This window comes from Oncorhynchus masou, chromosome 5 (genome assembly GCF_036934945.1).
Source record: "Oncorhynchus masou masou isolate Uvic2021 chromosome 5, UVic_Omas_1.1, whole genome shotgun sequence".
Taxonomy (NCBI): domain Eukaryota; kingdom Metazoa; phylum Chordata; class Actinopteri; order Salmoniformes; family Salmonidae; genus Oncorhynchus; species Oncorhynchus masou.
In genome coordinates, this window is record NC_088216.1 from 45,573,208 (window position 1) to 45,593,915 (window position 20,708).

At 45.2% G+C, this 20,708-nt stretch overlaps 1 protein-coding gene across 1 annotated transcript in view; it reads left to right on the forward strand.

Annotated features, from left to right (window-relative positions):
* bsnb (bassoon (presynaptic cytomatrix protein) b) overlaps positions 1 to 20,708 on the forward strand; it is a 115,194-nt gene that overhangs the window by 89,638 nt on the left and 4,848 nt on the right. Inside the window, exons 6-12 of the mRNA XM_064965702.1 lie at positions 9,027 to 11,133; positions 11,548 to 12,515; positions 12,655 to 12,769; positions 13,468 to 13,632; positions 17,516 to 17,571; positions 17,694 to 17,825; positions 18,703 to 18,926. Coding sequence (XP_064821774.1) covers positions 9,027 to 11,133; positions 11,548 to 12,515; positions 12,655 to 12,769; positions 13,468 to 13,632; positions 17,516 to 17,556 — 3,396 coding nt within the window. The 3' untranslated portion in view covers positions 17,557 to 17,571; positions 17,694 to 17,825; positions 18,703 to 18,926. The remainder of the gene's footprint in view (positions 1 to 9,026; positions 11,134 to 11,547; positions 12,516 to 12,654; positions 12,770 to 13,467; positions 13,633 to 17,515; positions 17,572 to 17,693; positions 17,826 to 18,702; positions 18,927 to 20,708) is intronic.

Consider the following 20,708-nt stretch of genomic DNA (forward strand, 5'->3'; position numbering starts at 1 on the left):
TTGCTCTGTTCTGTGAAGGGAGTAGTACACAGCGTTGTACGAGATCTCAAGTTTCTTGGCAATTTCTCGCATGGAATAGCCTTCATTTCTCAGAACAAGAATAGATTGACGAGTTTCAGAAGAAAGTCCTTTGTTCCTGGCCATTTTGAGCCTGTAATCAAACCCACAATTGCTGATGCTCCAGATATTCAACTAGTCTAAAGAAGGACAGTTTTATTGCTTATTTAATAAGGACACCAGTTTTCAGCTGTGCAAACATAATTACAAAAGGGTTTTCTAATGATCAATTAGCCTTTTAAAATCATAAACTTCGATAAGCTAACACAACGTGACATTGGAACACAAGAGTGATGATTGCTGATAATGGGCCTCTGTACACCTATGTAGATATTCCATTCAAAATCAGCCTTTTCCATCAACAATAGTAATTTACAACATTGACAATGTCTATCCTGTATTTCTGATCAATTTGATGTTATTTTAATGGACAAAAAATGTAATTTTCTTTCAAAAACAAGGACATTTCTAAGTGACCCCAAACTTTTGAACGGAAGTGTATATATACTGTATATATATATGCATATATACACTTCTGTTCAAAACTCAGAGGCACTGAGTTTGAATGACTTCAACTGTATATATATATATATATATATACAGTTGAAGTCATTAAAACTCGTTTTTCAACCACTCTACAAATTTCTTGTTAATTAACAAACTACAGTTTTGGCAAGTCGGTTTGGACATCTACTTTGTGCATGACACAAGTCATTTTTCCAACAATTGTTTACAGACAGGTTATTTCACTTTTAATTCACTGGTATAACAATTCCAGTGGGTCAGAAGTTTACATATACTAAGTTGACTGCCTTTAAACAGCTTGGAAAATTCCAGAAAATTATGTAATGGCTTTAGAAGCTTCTGATAGGTTAATTGACATAATTTAAGTCAATTGGAGGTGTACCTGTGGATGTATTTCAAGGCCTAGCTTCAAACTCAGTGCTTCTTTGCTTGATATCATGGGAAAATCTAAATAAGTCAGCCAAGACCTCAGAAAAATAAATTGTAGACCTCCACAAGTCTGGTTCATCCTTCGGAGCAATTTCCAAACCCCTGAAGGTACCACGTTCATCTGTACAAACAATAGCATGCAAGTATAAACCCCATGGGAATACGCAGCTGTCATAGAGCTCAGGAAGGAGACATGTTCTGTCTCCTAGAGATGAATGTACTTTGGTGCGAATCAATCCCAGAACAATAGCAAAGGACCTTGTGAAGATGCTGGAGGAAACAAGTACAAAAGTATCTATATCCACAGTAAAACAAGTCCTATATCGACATTACCTGAAAGGCCACTCAGCAAGGAAGAAGCCACTGCTCCAAAACCGCCATAAAAAGCCAGACTACGGTTTGCAACTGCACATGGGAACGAAGATTGTACTTTTTGGGAAATGTCCTCTGGTCTGATGAAACAAAAATATGACTGTTTGGCCATAATGGCCATCGTTATGTTTGGAGGAAAAAGGGGGAGACTTGCAAGCCGAAGAACTCCATCCCAACAGTGAAGCACTGGGGTGGCAGCATCATGTTGTGGAAGTGCTTTGCTGCAGGAGGGACTGGTGCACGTCACAAAATAGATGGCATCATGAGGGAGGAAAACTATGTGGATGGAAAACTATGTCGATGGAAACAGTATGTGGATATATTGAAGTGTGTGTGAGCAAGGAGGCCTACAAACCTGACTCAGTTACACCAGCTCTGTCAGGAGGAATGGGCCAAAATTCACCCAACTTATTCTGGGAAGTTGTGGAAGCCTACCCAAAATGTTTGACCCAAGTTAAACAATTTTAAGTACCAAATACTAATTGAATGTATTAAAACGTCTGACCCACTGGGAATGTGATGAAAGAAATAAAAGCTGAAGTAAATAATTCTCTCTACTATTATTCTGACATTTCACATTTTTTTAAATAAAGTGGTGACCCTATCTGACCTAAGACAGGGCATTTTTACTAGGATTAAATGTTATGAATTGTGAAAAACAGCGTTTAAATGTAATTGGCTAAGGTGTATGTAAACTTCCGACTTCGAGTTCTTAGGAAACTATGCAGTTGTCATGACATTGGCCTGTGGGTAAGGTTTATGACCCCCCCATGAATACCTTTCTCCCTTCCCTCTCTCTTGACTCTACAGGGGGTCTCTTGAATTGCCTTTGTTAAACAGAGAGGCTGGGAACATCAAACAAGTGGAGGGAAAGGAACCATATTTTGGTAATAGAACCAGTTGAAAATATGCGTTGGTACTTAATGAATATGATGTCAGTTTGGTCAGCCACCAATTGTGCAAGTTCTCCTACTGAAAAAGATGAGAAAGGCCTGTAATTTTCATCATAGGTACACTTCAACTATGACAGACAAAATGAGGGAATCCAGAAAATCACATTGTAGGATTTTTAATGAATTTATTTGCAAATTATGGTGGAAAATAAGTATTTGGTCAATAACAAACGTTTATCTCAATACTTTGTTATATACCCTTTGTTGGCAATGACAGAGGTCAAACGTTTTCTGTAAGTCTTCACAAGGTTTTCACACACTGTCGCTGGTATTTTGGCCCATTCCTCCATGCAGATCTCCTCTAGAGCAGTGATGTTTTGGGGCTGTTACTGGGCAACACGGACATTCAACTCCCTCCAAAGATTTTCTATTGAAATGCTTGAAATGCTTCTTACGAAGCCACTCCTTCGTTGCCCGGACGGTGTGTTTGGAATCATTGTCATGCTGAAAGACCCAGCCATGTTTCATCTTCAATGCCCTTGCTGATGGAAGGAGGTTTTCACTCAAACTCTCACAATACATGGCCCCATTCATTCTTTCCTTTACACGGATCAGTCGTCCTGGTCCCTTTGCAGAAAAACAGCCCCAAAGCATGATGTTTCCACCCCCATGCTTCACAGTAGGTATGGTGTTCTTTGGATGCAACTCAGCATTCTTTGTCCTCCAAACACGACGGGTTGAGATTTTACCAAAAAGTTATATTTTGGTTTCATCTGACCATATGACATTCTCCCAATCTTCTTCTGGATCATCCAAATGCTCTCGAGCAAACTTCAGATGGGCCTGGACATGTACTGGCTTAAGCAGGGGGACACGTCTGGCACTGCAGGATTTGAGTCCGTGGCAGCGTAGTGTGTTACTGATGGTAGGCTTTGTTACTTTGGTCCCAGCTCTCTGCACGTCATTCACGAGGTCCCCCCCCCGTGTGGTTCTGGTATTTTTGCTCACCGTTCTTGTGATCATTTTGACCCCATGGGGTGAGATCTAGCGTGGAGCCCCAGATCGAGGGAGATTTTCAGTGGTCTTGTATGTCTTCCATTTCCTAATAATTGCTCCCATAGTTGATTTCTTCAAACCAAGCTGCTTACCTATTGCAGTTTCAGTCTTCCCAGCCTGGTGCAAGTCTACAATTTTGTTTCTGGTGTCCTTTGACAGCTCTTTGGTCTTGGCTGTAGTGGAGTTTGGAGTGTGACTGTTTGAGGTTGTGGACAGGTGTCTTTTATACTGATAACAAGTTCAAACAGGTGCCATTAATACAGGTAACGAGTGGAGGACAGAGGAGCCTCTTAAAGAAGAAGTTACAGGTCTGTGAGAGCCAGAAATCTTGCTTGTTTGTAGGTGACCAAATACTTATTTGGTCACCTTATTAATGCCAGTACAGGGACAAGGTGGAGTTGCATTTCAACGGCTCAGACATGAGACGTATGTGGCAAGGTCTACAGGAAATCATGGACTACAAAAAATAAATCCGGCCATGTCACGGACACCGACGTCACGCTTCCAGACAACCTAAACACCCCCTTTGCCCTCTTTGCGGATAATACAGTGCCACCGTCGTGGCCCGCTAACAAGGACTGCCCCCATCTCCTTCTCCGTGGCTGCTGGCCCAGACGGCATCCCTAGCCGCGTCCTCTAAGCATGTGCAGACCAGCTGGTGTAGTGGAAATTTCCTGTATTTACCAAATCATGAGACCAAACCACCACACAAGTCAGAGTTATCATAAAGTCCATCTTTAATTATTACGAGCTCCATCACAACCCTGTGACTCTCAGATCAATTCAGTGTCTATAAATGAATTATCTGGCCACCACTATAGTACAACAAGATACATTCTAAATGAGAAGTAACTCACAAGCATATAATGAAAATAAAACATCTTATCTATGTTACCCAACTATTCTGATTAATCCCCAACACTGGCTGGAGTGTTTACGGACATATTCAATCACTCTCTATCCTAGTCTGTTGTCCCCACATGCTTCAAGATGGCGCTTGCAACGCCAAGCGTCGTGGGTTCGATTCCCGCTGGGACCACCCATATGTAAAAGTAGTGGCCCCAGCTGACTTGTAAGTCGCTTTGGACAAAAGCGTCTGCTAAATGGGATATATTTTATATTTTTTTATTTTTCAAGATGGCTACCATTGTTTCTGTACCCAAGAAGGTAAAGATAACTGAACGAAATAACTACCGCCCCGTAGCACTCACTTCTTTCATCATGAAGTGCTTTGAGAGACAAGTCAAGGATCATATCACCTCCACCTTACCGGCCACCCTAGACCCACTTCAGTTTACATACCACCCCAACAGGGTCCACAGACGACGCAATCGCCATCACACTGCACACTGCCTTATCCCTGGACAAAATTAATACCTATGTAAGAATGATGTTAATTGACTACAGCTCAGCATCCATCACCATAGTACCCTCCAAGTTCATCATCAAGCTGGAGGCCCTAGGTCTCAAGCTGGAGGTCCTGGACTTTCTGACAGACCGCCCCCAGGTGGTGAAGGTAGGAAACATCATCTCCACTTTGCTTACCCTCAACACTGGGGCCCCACAAGGGCGTGTGTTCATCCCCCTCCTGTTCTCCCTGTTCACCCACAACTGCATGGCCATAGATGACTCCAACTCAATCATCAAGTTTGCAGACGACACAACAGTAGTGGGCTTGATTACCAACAATGACGAGACAGCCTACAGGGAGGTGGTGAGGGCACTCGGAATGTGGTGTCAGGAAAACAACCTTTCACTCAACATCAATAAAACAAAGGAGATGATCGTGTAGTTCAGGAAACAGCAGAAGGAGCGCCCCCCTATCCACATCGAAGGGACAGCAGTGGAGAAGGTGGAAAGTTTTAAGTTCCTCGGCGTACACATCACAGACAAACTGAAATAGTCCACTCACACAGACAGTGTGGTGAAGAAGGCGCAACAGCGCCTCTTCAACCTCAGGAGGCTTAAGAAATTTGTCTTGTCATCCAAAATCCTGACAAACCTTTACAGATGCACAATTGAGCGCATCCTGTCGGGCTGTATCACCGCCTGGTGTGGCAACTGCACCTCCCTCAATTGCAAGGCTCTCCAGAGGGTGGTGCGGTCTGCATAACGCAGCACCGGGGGCAAACTACCTGCCCTCCATGACACCTACAGCACCCGATGTCACAGGAAGGCCAAAAAGATCATCAAGGACATCAACCACCCAAGCCACTGCCTGTTCACACCACTACCACCTAGAAGGCGAGGTCAGTACAGGTGCACCAAACCTGGGACTGAGAGACTGATAAACAGCTTCTATCTCAAGTCCATCAGACTGATAAACAGCAATCACTAACTCAGAGATGCTTCTGTCTACATTTAGACCAAATCACTGGCCACTTTAATAAATGGATTACTAGTCACTTTATACAATGCACTCTAAATAATGCCACTTTAATAATGTTTACATATCTTACATTACTCATATCACATGTATATACTGTATTTTATACCATCTATTGCACTTTGCTTATGCCGTTAGGACATTGCTGATCCATACACTTACATGCACATATTCTCATTCACCCCTTTAGATTTGTGTGTATTAGGTAGTTGTTGGGGAATTGTCAGATTACTTGTTAGATGTTACTTCACTGTCGGAACTAGAAGCACAAGCATTTCGCTACACTCGCATTAACATCTGCTAACCATTTGTATGTGACAAATGCGATACGATTTTGATTTGATTATTAGTAGCCTACAGTTGATCAGACGGAATAATCGTCTCATTTTCATCCCATACAGCATGTCAGATCTCTAATATTTAGGTGTAGACTAGGCTGCTGCAACATTTCTGTGACGGGTTTTTGCTTGTGTCTCTCCAGAGGGATCATGTGTTATCACTTTTGCAAAAGAAATATCAAAGGAAAGTAGTAAGCCTACTTGAGCGGACGCAAAACAATGCACTGCGTCAACCTCTATTTTTAATCTCACTTTCCAAGCAAAAAAAAAGTATATTTCAATATATTACAACTATACTAATGTATACTTAAATATGCAAACAATTTGAATAACATACAATATGTTTTTTTCTAGTATATCTGAAGGAGCCTGATACTTGGCCACAAATCAATCTTCCAGCAAGACAATAACCCCAAGCAAACATCAAAATCCACAAAGAAATGGTTAATTGACCACAGCTTTTTTGGGGGGGCAGAATTGTTTATTTATTTATTTTTCTGTATTGTATTGAACACGATGGTAGACAGAGAGCTGGTTTCAAGCGCAGGGCGCAGCAGGTGTTTATTTGTAAAGGACCACAGAAGGAGGCAGGTAGCTGGGTCCAGGGGCAGGCAGAAAGTCATACACAGGGGGTCCAAAAAGGCAACAGTACAGGCAGGGAAATGCTAGTATTGTCGTCCGGGAGATCAGGCAATAGGTTAATAACAGGAAAACTGGCTAGGTTATTGGCAGGGAATAGGCAAAAGGCGCCATTAGTGAGGCAGGCAAAAACAATCATACACAGGAGGATTAAATTCCTGGAAAACCATAGCTCACAATGATGGGGTGCAAAGAACTGAACTAAATAGTGTGTGATAATAACATACAGGTGCGTGAACAGGTGATCAGAATTCAGGTGATTGGGATCTGGAGAGTGAGCTGCGTTCAGGGGATCGATGTGTTTGAGAGTGTGAGTTGAAAGCAGACTTTACATCTATCCTGCCCTGATTCAGAATATATATATTTTTTATAGCCATGGCACACCTTTTTAAGAGCAGTGCTAGAGGCGTCACTACATACCCGGGTTCATCTTACAAAAGTCCTAACATGGTCCTCAATGACGTCCTGGTAACTAACAGGGAAGTAGACAAAGGTCCCCCAGAGAACGCTAATTTGGGACCATCATGAAACGTCCCCTTGTGGTCATTGAATGTCCCATGGGTAACATCCTATCAGAACCAAATAGGAACATTTTCCCAACGTTCCCTAATGACCATCAAAATACCTTATTATAACATCATACTGTGACCAAACTGGGACCTGTACTGAACATGCTCATATGGTCCCGCCTAATGTTCTTAGCACACCCCCTGTTTGCTGGGTAAACTCATGTTTAGACCTAGATGTAACTTTTAGTAGCAACTGGTGTGTGTCCTGTCTTCTCTAAAATATAGAGATTATGTAGAAAAAGAAAATTGAGAAACAAACATTCTGAGCCAGAACTAGAGGTATTTTCGTGTGTTGCAAAAATGCATTTGCAAAATTACTTGGGACTAACAGGGTTAAGACACTGTAAATCATAATGACCTGCTAGGAAAATAAATACATACATTCATTATTTTGAAGAGAACAAGCATTTGTTCTCAAACAATGTTTTTTTTATTATAACTGTGCTATATACAGTTGAGAGCATAGAGAGTAGACAACACAATACTGAACAGAGTGATACTGAATAGACTAGAGTCTTGTGTGAGAGCACATATGCATCACACAGGGTTTGGCATCAAAGGACGTGACAGAATGTTCTCAGGAGAGCAGCTGTCCATGCCAGGCACCAAGCAAGCTTCCCCTTTACTCCATTATACCATCATCTCTGTTTCTCACTCCATAGTTTTCCCTGATATCATTTTCTTTTTTCTACTTTGCCTTCTCTTGCTTTCACACACACACACACACACACACACACACACACACACACACACACACACACACACACACACACACACACACACACACACACACACACACACACACACACACACACACACACACACACACACACACACACACACACACACCCTCCAACCCCATCCCTCTTTTTCTCCATCATGCTATCCCCGCTATATCTGGCAAAGCCCTTAGACATGCCAAGGGGAGACACAATGTGAAGGCATCCTGCTACAGCCCTGCTGTCTTCCGGCATGTTAGCAGCTGGTCAAAGTAAAGTCAGATCCTTCTGCACTCAGTGCGAAGGCTGTCAGAGGAACAGGCACACATAGAAATCATAAGGAGATTTTTACATATATTTTCTTGTTTTATTTGTGCTGGCCATTCATCAACATTTGTAAAAATGGGATTCTCACGGATACTTATTCAATTCACCATGGGTCTACACAACTCCTAAACTGTAAGTAGAAAGAAGGAATCTTGCCATGTTTGAGTGTTTTTTTCTTTACTGTGAACAAAAATGTATTATTGCTCTTAGTTTGTTGTTGTTGCCATTTGGTTTTGAGACAAGTAAGGAAAAGGTGGATGACTATGTTACGATTGGAATTTTATAAGGCTCTGAAAATAAGAATATGAATTATTTATGCTGAGAATCGCTCCCAGGTTGTCTATTCTCTCTCACGTGGACATTATTCTTCACGGTCTCTTCCCATTGTAGCACTCATCTTTTGCAGAGTTCTGTTTTAATAAGAAACTTGCTCTTGGTTATTATTTTTGCTCATATATTTATGATGGAAGTGTTTTTTAATGGACCCATACTAATTTGAAACATAATTATACATTTTACCTTAAATTGATGCTAAGCTATTCTATGAAATTGACATTTTTCTGAATTAAGCTATAATTTTTTTTACAATGAGTAGAAGAGGGAGACTGGACTGTAATCGTCACATAAGCACTTTAGTGCAATTAGTCTGATTTCCATGCAGGCATTCTGTTCATTGTTATGTGCGTGTCGTCCTAATGGTGCTTCTCTTTCTCTAGCTCCAGATGGCCACCCTGCAGCAGCAGCAGAACTCGCTGATGAGAAAGGTGAAGAGGACCCTGCCTAGCCCTCCTCCAGAAGAAAGCCCTCTCCCCATCGTCACCCCAGCCATGTCCCACATGTACAGCAGCCCCCCGGGGATGCAGCCCCAGAGGGTGCTGCCAAGGCCTGCCCAGGGAGTCACTAAGGCTGGCCTGCTGAGCGAGCTGAAGGCCGTGGAGCAGGAGTCTACCAAGCTCCGCAAGCAGCAGCAGGAGTTGGAGGAGGAGGAGAAGGAGATTGACGCCAAGCTGCGGTACCTGGAACTGGGCATCCATCAGCGCAAGGAGACCCTGGTGAAGGAGAGGGAGAGGAGGGAGCTGGCCTACATGCGCTGCATGGGCGACGCCCGTGACTACATGTCGGACACCGAGCTTAACAACCTGAGGATGGTTGCGGCCACGGGGACATTCGATGGTAACGGTCTGCTGACGAGGCCTAGTACGGCGCCTCTGAGCCAGTTCACCAACGACCTCGGCCCGGCCTCCCAGTACCCGCCCACCTCCTCCTACATGGCCTATCAGTACGCACAGAGCCAGCCCACGCCCACACAGCAGCCAACCGCTGCTTACCAACAGATCGGGTTCCAGCCCCCTCAGTACCCAACAGCTGGCCAGCCCCAGCCAGGCACCTTCCAGCCACACCCACCCCAAGGCCCAGGTTACCAGACCCAGCCAGGCTACCCAGCCCACGGGGGCTATGGCCAGCCTTCCTACCATACAGACCTGGGCATGCAGCAGCATAGCCACCAGGGTTTCCAGCCTCCCAACCCCTCTATCCCAGGCCAACACCTCCCCTACCCAGGCCAGAGCCCCTATCCCGGCCAGGGGATGTCCTATCAGCCCCAGGCTGAGATCCTTACTGTCCACCAGAGGCCTCGTCAGACCTCCCTGGCCGACCTGGAACAGAAGCTGCCCACCAACTACGAGGTGATCAGTAACCCTGCCGTCTCGGTGGCCACATCAGCTCCAGACACCTGCTTTGGCTCAGTCTATGCCTCTAACACCATGCCCAACGCCTACGGGCAGTACCGCCCCCCGGAACCTGTGCTGACCCACGGCGTGGACAGCCCCACATCAGCCTATGCTGCAGAGGGCCTCTACACTTCCAACCTGGAGCAGAATATCCCCAGGAACTACGTCATGATTGACGACATCAGCGAGCTGACCAAAGAGAACACGGGCCCTGCTGTTGATGCTCTTGGCCATCCAATAGGAGGACGTTACGGTGAGAACGGCCCCGTGCGCCAGACTGGCTACGGCAATGAGCCTGTGGACCCGTACATGCCCGCAGGCACCACGGGCTACCACCAGCAGGGTGCTGTGGACCCCCGGACCAGCACTACTGGGGGATCTTCTTATTACTATGACGACTATAATAAACACCCCAGCACAACACGTCCAGGGGGCCCAGGGCCCCAAAAACACCCATCCAAGAACCTGGCCCCTGCTGTGGTCTCCTCCGGTAAGCGCAGCAAGCACAGGAAGCAAGGCATGGAGCAGAAGATCTCAAAGTTCTCCCCCATCGAGGAGGCGCGGGACGTGGAGTCTGACCTGGCCTCTTACACCATGACCACCTCTACCGGCGGCAGCTGCACCGTGGTGTCCCGGTCCGGGATGAAGAAGAGCGGCTACGACCAGCAGAAGTACTATGGCGGCCAGCCGGGAAGCCGGGAAGCCCTGGAAGAGGAGGACCGGATGTACGGCTCGGGGAGATCCCGGTCTACAGGCTACGGCATGGACAAGATCTCCTCCAGGGACTCCTCAGGCTACAGGAGCAAGTCCTACGAGAGGGACGCCTTGGAGCGGTCTCAGAGAGGCAACCGTGGTGGACGGAACTCAGAGGAGGAGAGCCCCCTCAGCCCCGTGGGGAAGCCTGTGGGGATCGGACGAGGCGGCACTGGGGTACCAGGGGATCCCCATGACGTGAGGAACCAGTATGGCTCCAGCCACTCCCTGCCGGACGTCCAGGATCACCACATGAAGGACCTGCCCAGGAGCCACGTATACAAACCAGATGACTCATACCTTGTAGACGACATGCACGCAGCTGTGTCGGACAGCGAAGGTAACTGGTGCTGAATGCCACTAACTGCCTGACCTCCTCTGTCTCTCTGTCTGCTGGAAAGAGTCTGTATGCCATGTGTGGTCTTCAGAGCAGCACGACGGCTCCTTCTATTATGTGACTGTTTGAAAAGACGTGCATGTTGTGCCCAATGCATAAACCGCATATGCCTATGTTTCGTATATCTTTTTCTGTTTTTGCATGCTGAAAACATTTTTTGAGTTTTGTGATTTTACATGTTTTTGCTGTTTTTTGTTTGACTCTGAAAGACTTTGCATGTTTTTGAGACTTTGGGCCCGTCTTTTTGTCTGTCTTCCGCATTGCTTCAGTTCAGTCTGCATGTCTCTCTTCTTCTCCTCTCTTCACATCACAAAACAAAAGGAAACTGACTGATGATAATCTTTGTTGTCCAAAAAGCCTATCATCTGGGTCAGGAGGAGACGGACTGGTTTGAGAAGCCGAGGGAGGCTCGCGCCAACCGCTCCAGACACCACGGGAGTGCAGGCCACATCTCCACAGGTAGACAACAGACCGGCACCAACGTGAAGCACACCTACCATGACTACGACGAGCCCCCCGAGGAGCAGGACCTGTGGCCTCAGGATGAGTACAACAACCAACCTCGCCACCCCTCGTCCACCTCATCATCCCGTGACCACCGTGGTTACCATGGCAGTAGCGGCGGCAGTTCGGGGAGGCACTCATCTTCTCGCCACTCTGGCGAGGAGCCCCGGTCGTCCAGCCGCTCCTCCAGAACACACCCCAAAGACCCATCCGCCCGCTCTGAGGGCCGTGGATCCTCCTCCACCCAGAAGAGGGGAGGCTCGGAACCCCGTTCCTCCCGGGAGGGCTACCGGGACTCTGGGGACTACTCCTCCCGTGATCCGGCCTCTGGACACCACCGCGAGAGCACCGGGGGCAGGGGTCAGAGGCCGCCGGGCTCGTCTTCCAGGAGACAGGAGGGGGTGCCCTCTGCAGGGGCCAAGCAGGGCCAGGGGCAGCAACCCCAGGGTGGTCCAGGGGGGCCCCAGCAGCAGGGGCAGCGTTCCAGTGGGCAGTCCCAGTCAGGCAGACAGCCTGGGTCCCAGGGGCCAGACGGGGGACAGCCAGCCCAGCAGCCTGGCCAGCAGCAGCAACGCACCCAGCAGCAGCAGCCCCTGCAGCAGAGCCAGCTTCCTCAGACCACTGCTGGTGGGCCTCAGGCCAATCCAGGGACCGCAGGGCCAGGTCCCATGGCAGGACCAGGAACAGGACCAGGGACAGGACCAGGTACAGGACCAGGGGCAGGACCAGGAGCGGCACAGCACCAGGATAAACCTGTCCAGACTCCGGCACAAGGCCGGCAGCCAGCTGGACCCGCCACAGGCCAGTCACCAACCACAGTCGTAAGTACATCTTAGATGGGGTTGGTATTTTAATATCCATTGAATGTCATGTGAAAATGTATGCCATCTTACTTTCTACCTCTTGGTGAACAGTTAGACAGTAATGATTTTGTTCCCCTCTCTTTCTGTTCTGTGACAGGCGACCCCTGCTACACCTGCAGCAGCCATTGGGGGGGTGAAACCTGCAGCAGCGATTGGAGGGGCAGCAGCAGCACAGCCTCCCAAGACAGTCACACCCCCCCTCACAGGCATTGGTGAGACTGACATCTCCCCTATAGTCACATTACATAATTCCCAAACACAGAATGACATACTACCCAAACACAGAATGACATGCTACCCAAACACAGAAGGACATACTACCCAAACATAGAAGGACATACTACCCAAACATAGAAGGACATACTACCCAAACACAGAAGGACATACTACCCAAACACAGAAGGACATACTACCCAAACACAGAAGGACATACTACCCAAACACAGAAGGACATAGTACCCAAACACAGAATGACATACTACCCAAACACAGAATGACATATTATCCAAACACAGAATTAGATACTACCCAAACACAGAATGACAACCTACCCACACACAGAAGGACATACTACCCAGAAACAGAAGGACATACTACCCAAACACAGAATGACAAGCCCCCGACATACTTGGGCCCCCGAGTGGCGCAGCGGTCTAAGGCACTGCATCTATGTGCTAGAGGCGTCACTACAGTCCCTGGTTCAATCCCAGGCTGTACCTCAACTGGCCGTGATCAGGAGTCCCATAGGGTGGCGCACAATTGGCACAGCGTCGTCCGGGTTAGGGGTGGGTTTGACTGGGGAAGGCCATCATTGTCAAATCTGAATTTGTTCTTAACTGACATGTCTAGTTAAATAAAAATGTAATAAATAAAAATACCATCTGACAGTGCTATTCTTGTTCCACTGCAGGCTCTAAAGCAGCACCTCCTGGAGGGATAGGTAGCAGGCCTGGAGGGATAGGTGGGATCGGCAGTGCAGCGGCAGGCCAGCCTCCAGCGGACGGGGGAAACGTTCTCACCAATATCCTGGGAGGGGCGGGAGGGGCTGCCGAGCAGGCAGGGAAACTGGGTGATGGTAAGGCCCTGAGTGCCTGAATACTGGAAAACCGACACAAAAACACTGGGTGCATCTCAAATGGCACCGTATTCCCATACAGTGCACTCCTTTTAGCCAGAGGCCTATGGGCCCTGGTCAAATGTAGTGCACTATAGAGGGAATAGGGTACAATTTGGGACACAACAAGAGTCTGATGTGGAAGGAATTACAGTTGAACAAATTCTGTATGGTGTGTGTGTGTTCAGTGGTGGAAAAAGTATACAAAATTGTCATACTTAAGTAAAAGTAAAGAAAATGATTCAAGTATAAGTGCAGGTCATCCAGTATAATACTACTTGAGTAAAAGTATTTGGTTTTAAATATACACTACTGGTCAAAAGTTTTAGAACACCTTTTTCTTTATTGTTACTATTTTCTTGAATAATAGTGAAGACATCAAAACTATTAAATAACACATATGGAATCATTTAGTAACCAAAAACGTGTTGAACAAATCAAAAATATGTAATATTTCAGATTCCACCCTTTGCCTTGATGACAGCTTTGTACACTCTTGGCATTCTCTCAACCAGCTTCACCTGGAATACTTTTCCGACAGTCTTGAAGGAGTTCCCACATATGCGTAACGCTTGTTCGCTGCTTTTCCATCAATCTTCGGTCCGACTCATCCCAAACCATTTCAAGTTGGTTGAGGTCGGGGGGTTTTGGAGGGCAGGTCATTTGATGCAGAACCATCACAGCCTGGAGCTGTGTTGGGTCATTGTCCTGTTGAAAAATAAATGATAGTCCCTCTAAGCCCAAACCATATGGCATGGCGTATCACTGCAGAATGCTGTGGTAGCCATGCTGGTTAAGTGTGCCTTGAATTCTAAATAAATCACAGACAGTGTCACCAACAAAGCACCCCCACACCATAACACCTCCTCCTCCATGCTTTACGGTGGGAAATACACATGCGGAGATCATCTGTTCACCCACACCACGTCTCACAAAAACACAGTGGTTGGAACCAAAATTCTCTAATTTGGACTCCAGACCAGAGGACACATTGGCACCGGTCTAATGTCCATTGCTTGTGTTTCTTGGCCCAAGCAAGTCTCTTCTTATTATTGGTGTCCTTTAGTAGTGGTTTCTTTGCAGCAATTTAACCATGAAGGCCTGATTCACAAAGTCTCTTCTGAACAGTTGATGTTGAGATGTGTCTGTTACTTGAACTCTGTGAAGCATTTATTTGGGCTGTAATTTCTGAGGCTAGTAACTCTAATGAACTTATCCCCATGAGAGCCAGTTCATCATAGCGCTTGATAGTTTTTCAAAGTTCATGATATTTTCCGCATTGACTAACTTTCATGTCTTAAAGTAATGATGGATTGTTGTTTCTCTTTGCTTATTTAAGCTGTTCTTACCATAATATGGACTTGGTATTTTACCAAATAGGGCTATCTTCTGTATACCTGGTTGAGAGAATGCCAGGAATGTGCAAAGCTGTCATGGCAATGGGTAGCTATTTGAAGAATCTCAAATACAAAATATACAGTGGCAAGAAAAAGTATGTGAACCCTTCGGAAATACCTGGATTTCTTCATATATAAATTGGTCATAACATTTGATCTGATATTCATCTAGGCCACAACAATAGACAAACACAGTCTGCTTAAACTAATAATACACAAACAATTCTATGTTTTCATTTCTTTATTGAACACACCGTGTAAACATTCACAGTGCAGGGTGGGAAAAGTATGTGAACCCTTGGATTTAATAACTCGTTGACCCTCTTTTGGCAGCAATAACGTTTTCTGTAGTTGCGGATCAGACCTGCACAACAGTCAGGAGGAATTTTGGACCATTCCTCTTTACAAAACTGTTTCAGTTCAGTAATATTCATGGGATGTCTGGACTCTGACTGGGCCACTCCAGAAAGCGTATTTTCTTCTGTTGATGCCATTCTGTTGTTGATTTACTTTTGTGTTTTGGGTCGATGTCCTGTTGCATCACCCAACTTCATTTGAGCTTCAATTGGTGGACAGATAGCCTAACATTCTCCTGCAGAATGTCTTGATAAACTTGGAAATTCATTTTTCTGTCGATGATAGCAAGCTGTCCAGGCCGTGAGGCAGCAAAGCAGCCCCAAACCATGATGCTTCCTCCACCATACTTTACAGTTGGGTTGAGGTTTTGATGTTGGTGTGCTGTGGTGTGCCTGTTTTTCTCCACACATGGTGTTGTGTCTTCCTTCCAAACAACTCAACTGTAGTTTCATCTATTCACAGAATATTTTGCCAGTAGCGCTGTGGAACATCCAGGTGCACTTTTGCAAACTTCAGACGTGCAGCAATGTTGTTATTGGACAGCAGTGGCTTCTTCCGTGGTGTCCTCCCATGAACACCATTCTTGTTTAGTGTTTTATATATCGTAGACTCATCAGCAGAGAAGTTAGCATGTTCCAGAGATTTCTGTTAGTCTTTAGCTGACACTCTAGGATTCCTCTTAACCTCATTGAGCATTCTGCGCTGTGCTCTTGCAGTCATCTTTGCAGGACGGCCACTCCTAGGGAGAATAGCAACAGTGCTGAACTTTCTCCATTTATAGACAATTTGTGTTACTGTGGACTGATGAACATCAAGGCTTTTAGAGATAATTTTGTAACCCTTTCCAGCTTTTTGCAAGTCAACAGTTCTTAGATCTGAGATCTCTTTTGTTAGAGGCATGGTTCACATCAGGCAATGCTTCTTGTGAATAGCAAACAAACATTTTGTGAGTGTTTTTTATAGGGCGAGGCAGCTCTAACCAACATCTCCAATCGTGTCTCATTGATTGGACTCCAGCTTAGCTGACTCCGGACTCCAATTAGCTTTTGGAGAAGTCATTGACCTAGGGGGTTCACATACTGTTTTCCAACCAACACTGTGAATCTTTAAATTCTGTATTCAATGTAGACAATAAATATACAATAATTTGTGTGTTATTAGTTTAAGCACACCATGTTTGTCTATTGTTGTAACTTAAATGACGATCAGATCAAATTTGATGACCAATTTATGCAAAAATGCAGGTAAGTCCAAAGGGTTCACATACTCTTTCTTGCCGCTGTATTTTGATTTGTTTAACACTTTTTTGGTTACTACATGCTTCCATATGTGTTATTTCATAGTTTTGATGTCTTCACTATTATTCTACAATGTAGAAAATAGTACAAATAAAGAAAAACCATTGAATAAGTAGGTGTTTAAAGTATGTTGACCGGTAGTGTACTTTAAGTATCAAAAGTAAATGTTATTGCTAAAATATACTTAAGTATCAAAAGTAAAAGTTTAAATTATTTAAAATTCCTTATATCAAGCAAATCAGACGCCACCATTTTCTTGTTGATTTATTTACGTATAGCCGGGGGCACACTCCAACAATCAGATATAATTTACAAACGAAGCATGTGTGTTTAGTGAGTCCGCCAGATCAGAGGCAGTAGGGATGACCAGGGATGTTCTTTTGATAAGTGTGTGAATTGGAGCATTTTCCTGTCCTGATAAGCATTCAAAATGTAACAAGTACTTTTCGGTGTCAGGGAAAATGTATGGAGTAATAAGTACATTATGTCCTATAGGAATGTATTGAAATAAAAGTAAAAGTTGTCAAAATATAAATAGTGAACAAAAACTACTTAAGTAGTACTTTGAAGTATTTTTGCTTAAGTACTTTACACCGCTGTGTGTTCGTCCTTAGTCGATGTTCTTTCTTAGTGATTGAATATAATACAAACATTGATCCTTTATAAGATGTACTGTACACACCTACTACATAATATTCTGTGAAATGTACTAATGTGCTATCTTACTGTCTTAAACATTATTCTTTCATTATTTTCATTCCCCCCCCTTCCCCATCTATCTCTTTTACACAGCTATTTCTGGCCTCGGCAAGAAGTTCACTTCGTTTTGGTGAACGGAAGAGAGGAGGGTAAATGCGATGGATTTGTTTGTGATTTTCTTCGATGTAAAGCTTACTTAGTTGACACTTTCAGTTTGCTAGTGTGTTGTGGAAGTCCCAGGGGTGAGGGACAGCTTGTGTTTGTCTTGCAGGGTATGAGGACTTGAGAGGGATTGGAGGCTTGGTAACTGGAAAAACCTATGAAACTGTTTGCGCCATTTTATACATTTCACTATCACAAGGAAACGGAGGAGGAGGGAAGAGGAGGGTACCTGAGCGCATCAGTGAGTATCTCATTACCTCTCCCTTCCCTTGCCAGATGAATACATTTCTTAACACATTGGGGCTGTGGGCCTTGTCTTAGGAGAAAAACGGTGTAATGAGAGATTTTTTTATAGGATAGTGAATCATCATTCTGTGGGCCCCAGTTTGTGTGTGTGTGCGTGTGTGTGTGTGTGTGTGTACATGTATGTCTGTGTGTCCCTGTGTGTGTGTGTGTGTGTGTGTGTGTGTGTGTGTGTGTGTGTGTGTGTGTGTGTGTGTGTGTGTGTGTGTGTGTGTGTGTGCATGGAAGGACAGCATGATCCCCCTTGTCCTCTGCTTATTTCCAAGATGTATATGAGAGTTTATTAAGTATTTAAATATATTGAAATAGATTTCATCTTTTTAGAAGTTAAATACGCACCCCTCAAAGTAGTAATACTATCAACAATGTTTAAGGTTAGGTTTAATGCAGTACGGGATACAGATCTGCATCCCCGATGGCACCCTGTTCCCTATATAGTGCACCACGTCTGCTCATAGATATCTGGTCAAAAGTGCTCTAGGTAGGGAATAAGGTGCCATTTGGGATGCAGACAGTATCTTCAAGCTGTGGCAGCAGTCCCACACTGTGATGGATAAAGTGTTGTATCAGCTGGATATTTGCATAGATTAACATAGATCCATGTCTGCATAATGCATAATGTAGTAGCATGAGTGAACTGATGACTCATTAAGTACTGTAATTGTATATTCTGTCTGACCAGCTGGGTGCATTTTTCTCTTTTTTTTTCTCCTTCTAATTTTCCCCTCTCTCTTTCTCTCATTTTCTTTCTTTCTTTCTCTCGCTCTCTTTCTCCCACTTGCTATTTTCTCTCAACCCACGTTACCACCAATCAGGGCTGGAATCAAAGGATGCCTGGTCAGCACTGAACTCCCCAGACATGAGCACACAACATGATCAGAATTAGAATGGGTGGATGCTTTGTCAGCACTGGCTGGGATCTCCAGACATGAGCAGAGGATGGAGGAGAGGACGAAGTGGATGGATATCAAGTCAGAGCGGGGGTCCCAAGCACGAGCAAACTATTTAAGAGAGAATTCTGCTGCTGCCTCTGCTGGCTGTAAGTGAAAATCAGATGTACATTAATCCAGCGTATGTGTGTCTCTGTGTATGTGTGTGTCTCTGTGTGTGTGTGTCTCTGTGTGTTCTTGTTTATTGTGCATTTTCAGTTAATTGGTTCTCTGCTGGGTCAAGTCAGGTAAACAGAATGACTGTGTCCATGTTCTCACTCTGCTGGAGAGGTCAGAGGTTAGAGCCCAGGATAGGTCCAGGAGGTTTACCCGTTCACTTGTCCACACAGAGCACTATAATTAGCCAATGGATGAGCAGACTAAACATGGCTTTTACTGTCCTTCCATGCACACACACGCACGGACACACAAACATGCGCACACACACACGATCGCACGCGCGCACGCAGAAACTGTGAAGCCCACAGAATGATGATTTACTATAAACAATCCATCATTACATGGTAGAATGGACTAACACTATAGAATTGTTTTGCAAACAAAATACATTTCAATGCATTTCTATTGGGCCCCTGTTCAAAACACATGAAGACTAATTGGGTCCCTGCTTTCTCTTTCTGGCCACTGCTATCTCTACTAGAACTAGTCATTATGGCATCTGGGTTGGGTTGACTGTGATATCATAGGGCATGACACCAGGTGCCTCTCTGTGTGTGGGGCAGGGGGTGAGGGATCCTGTGATCCAGTGCAGGGATCTAGAGATAAACCCAGCTCAGTGCCTCTTTGAGCAGCAGGCAAGCCTTCTCAGCCCAGGGGATTACTGACAATCCCAGCAGTGCTCTGATTGGCTGCAACCGCCCGGGGAGGGAGGGGCTTGGGACATAGTGGGTGAGTTTGTTTTGCAAGGGTGGGCAGAGTTTGCACATTTTAGACCATGTCCACCCACCTGGGGCACCGGGCCAAGCAAAACAAACTGGCCCAGTGACACGTAGGGCGGAGTAGTGAAACTGGAAGCACTCAGCGTGACTGTCTTGGGCCAGTTGTGAGGTCTTAGATAGGGAGTGTGGTCTGTTTTAGTGAGGTGTCAACTCGTGGTGGGTGTGGCCTACTCCTGTACAGCCGCGTTAGAAGTGTAGCGCAACTAGTCGATGAGGGGAAAGGTCACGAGCAAAACTCAGTACATTAGGATGAACCTTTCTAATCAGTCATATTGCAGAGCTTGTATTTATTGTCCTATTTTAGAGCTCGGAGCTTTAAAAAAATAAATAATAATGACTTTGTTCAACAACAAAAAGTATTGATATAGACAGTTTTACAATAATTCCCTGGTATTAGGGTGTGGGATTGGTTCCCATGGTAAATAGAGTCTGGCACTGGAATGTTAGCCACTGGATGACCCTCCATGCTGCATGAGCTCTGGCTCAAGGATTTAAGGGAATACTGTGAATAACGACAGTGGTTCTCTCTGTCTCTTGTTCTCTCTCTGTCCCTATTTCTTTATCTTGTTCTCTCTCTCTGTCCCTGTTTCTTTCTCTTGCTCTCTCTCTGTCCCTGTTTCTTTCTCTTGCTCTCTCCCTCTGTCCCTGTTTCTTTCTCTTGTTCTCTCTCTGTCCCTGTTTCTTTCTCTTGTTCTCTCTCTGTCCCTGTTTCTTTCTCTTGTTCTCTCGCTGTCTGTTTCTTTCTCTTGTTCTCTCTCTGTCCCTGTTTCTTTCTCTTGTTCTCTCTCTGTCCCTGTTTCTTTCTCTTGTTCTCTCTCTGTCTCTGTTTCTTTCTCTTGTTCTCTCGCTGTCCCTGTTTCTTTCTCTTGTTCTCTCTCTCTGTCCCTGTTTCTTTCTCTTGTTCTCTCTCTGTCCCTGTTTCTTTCTCTCGTT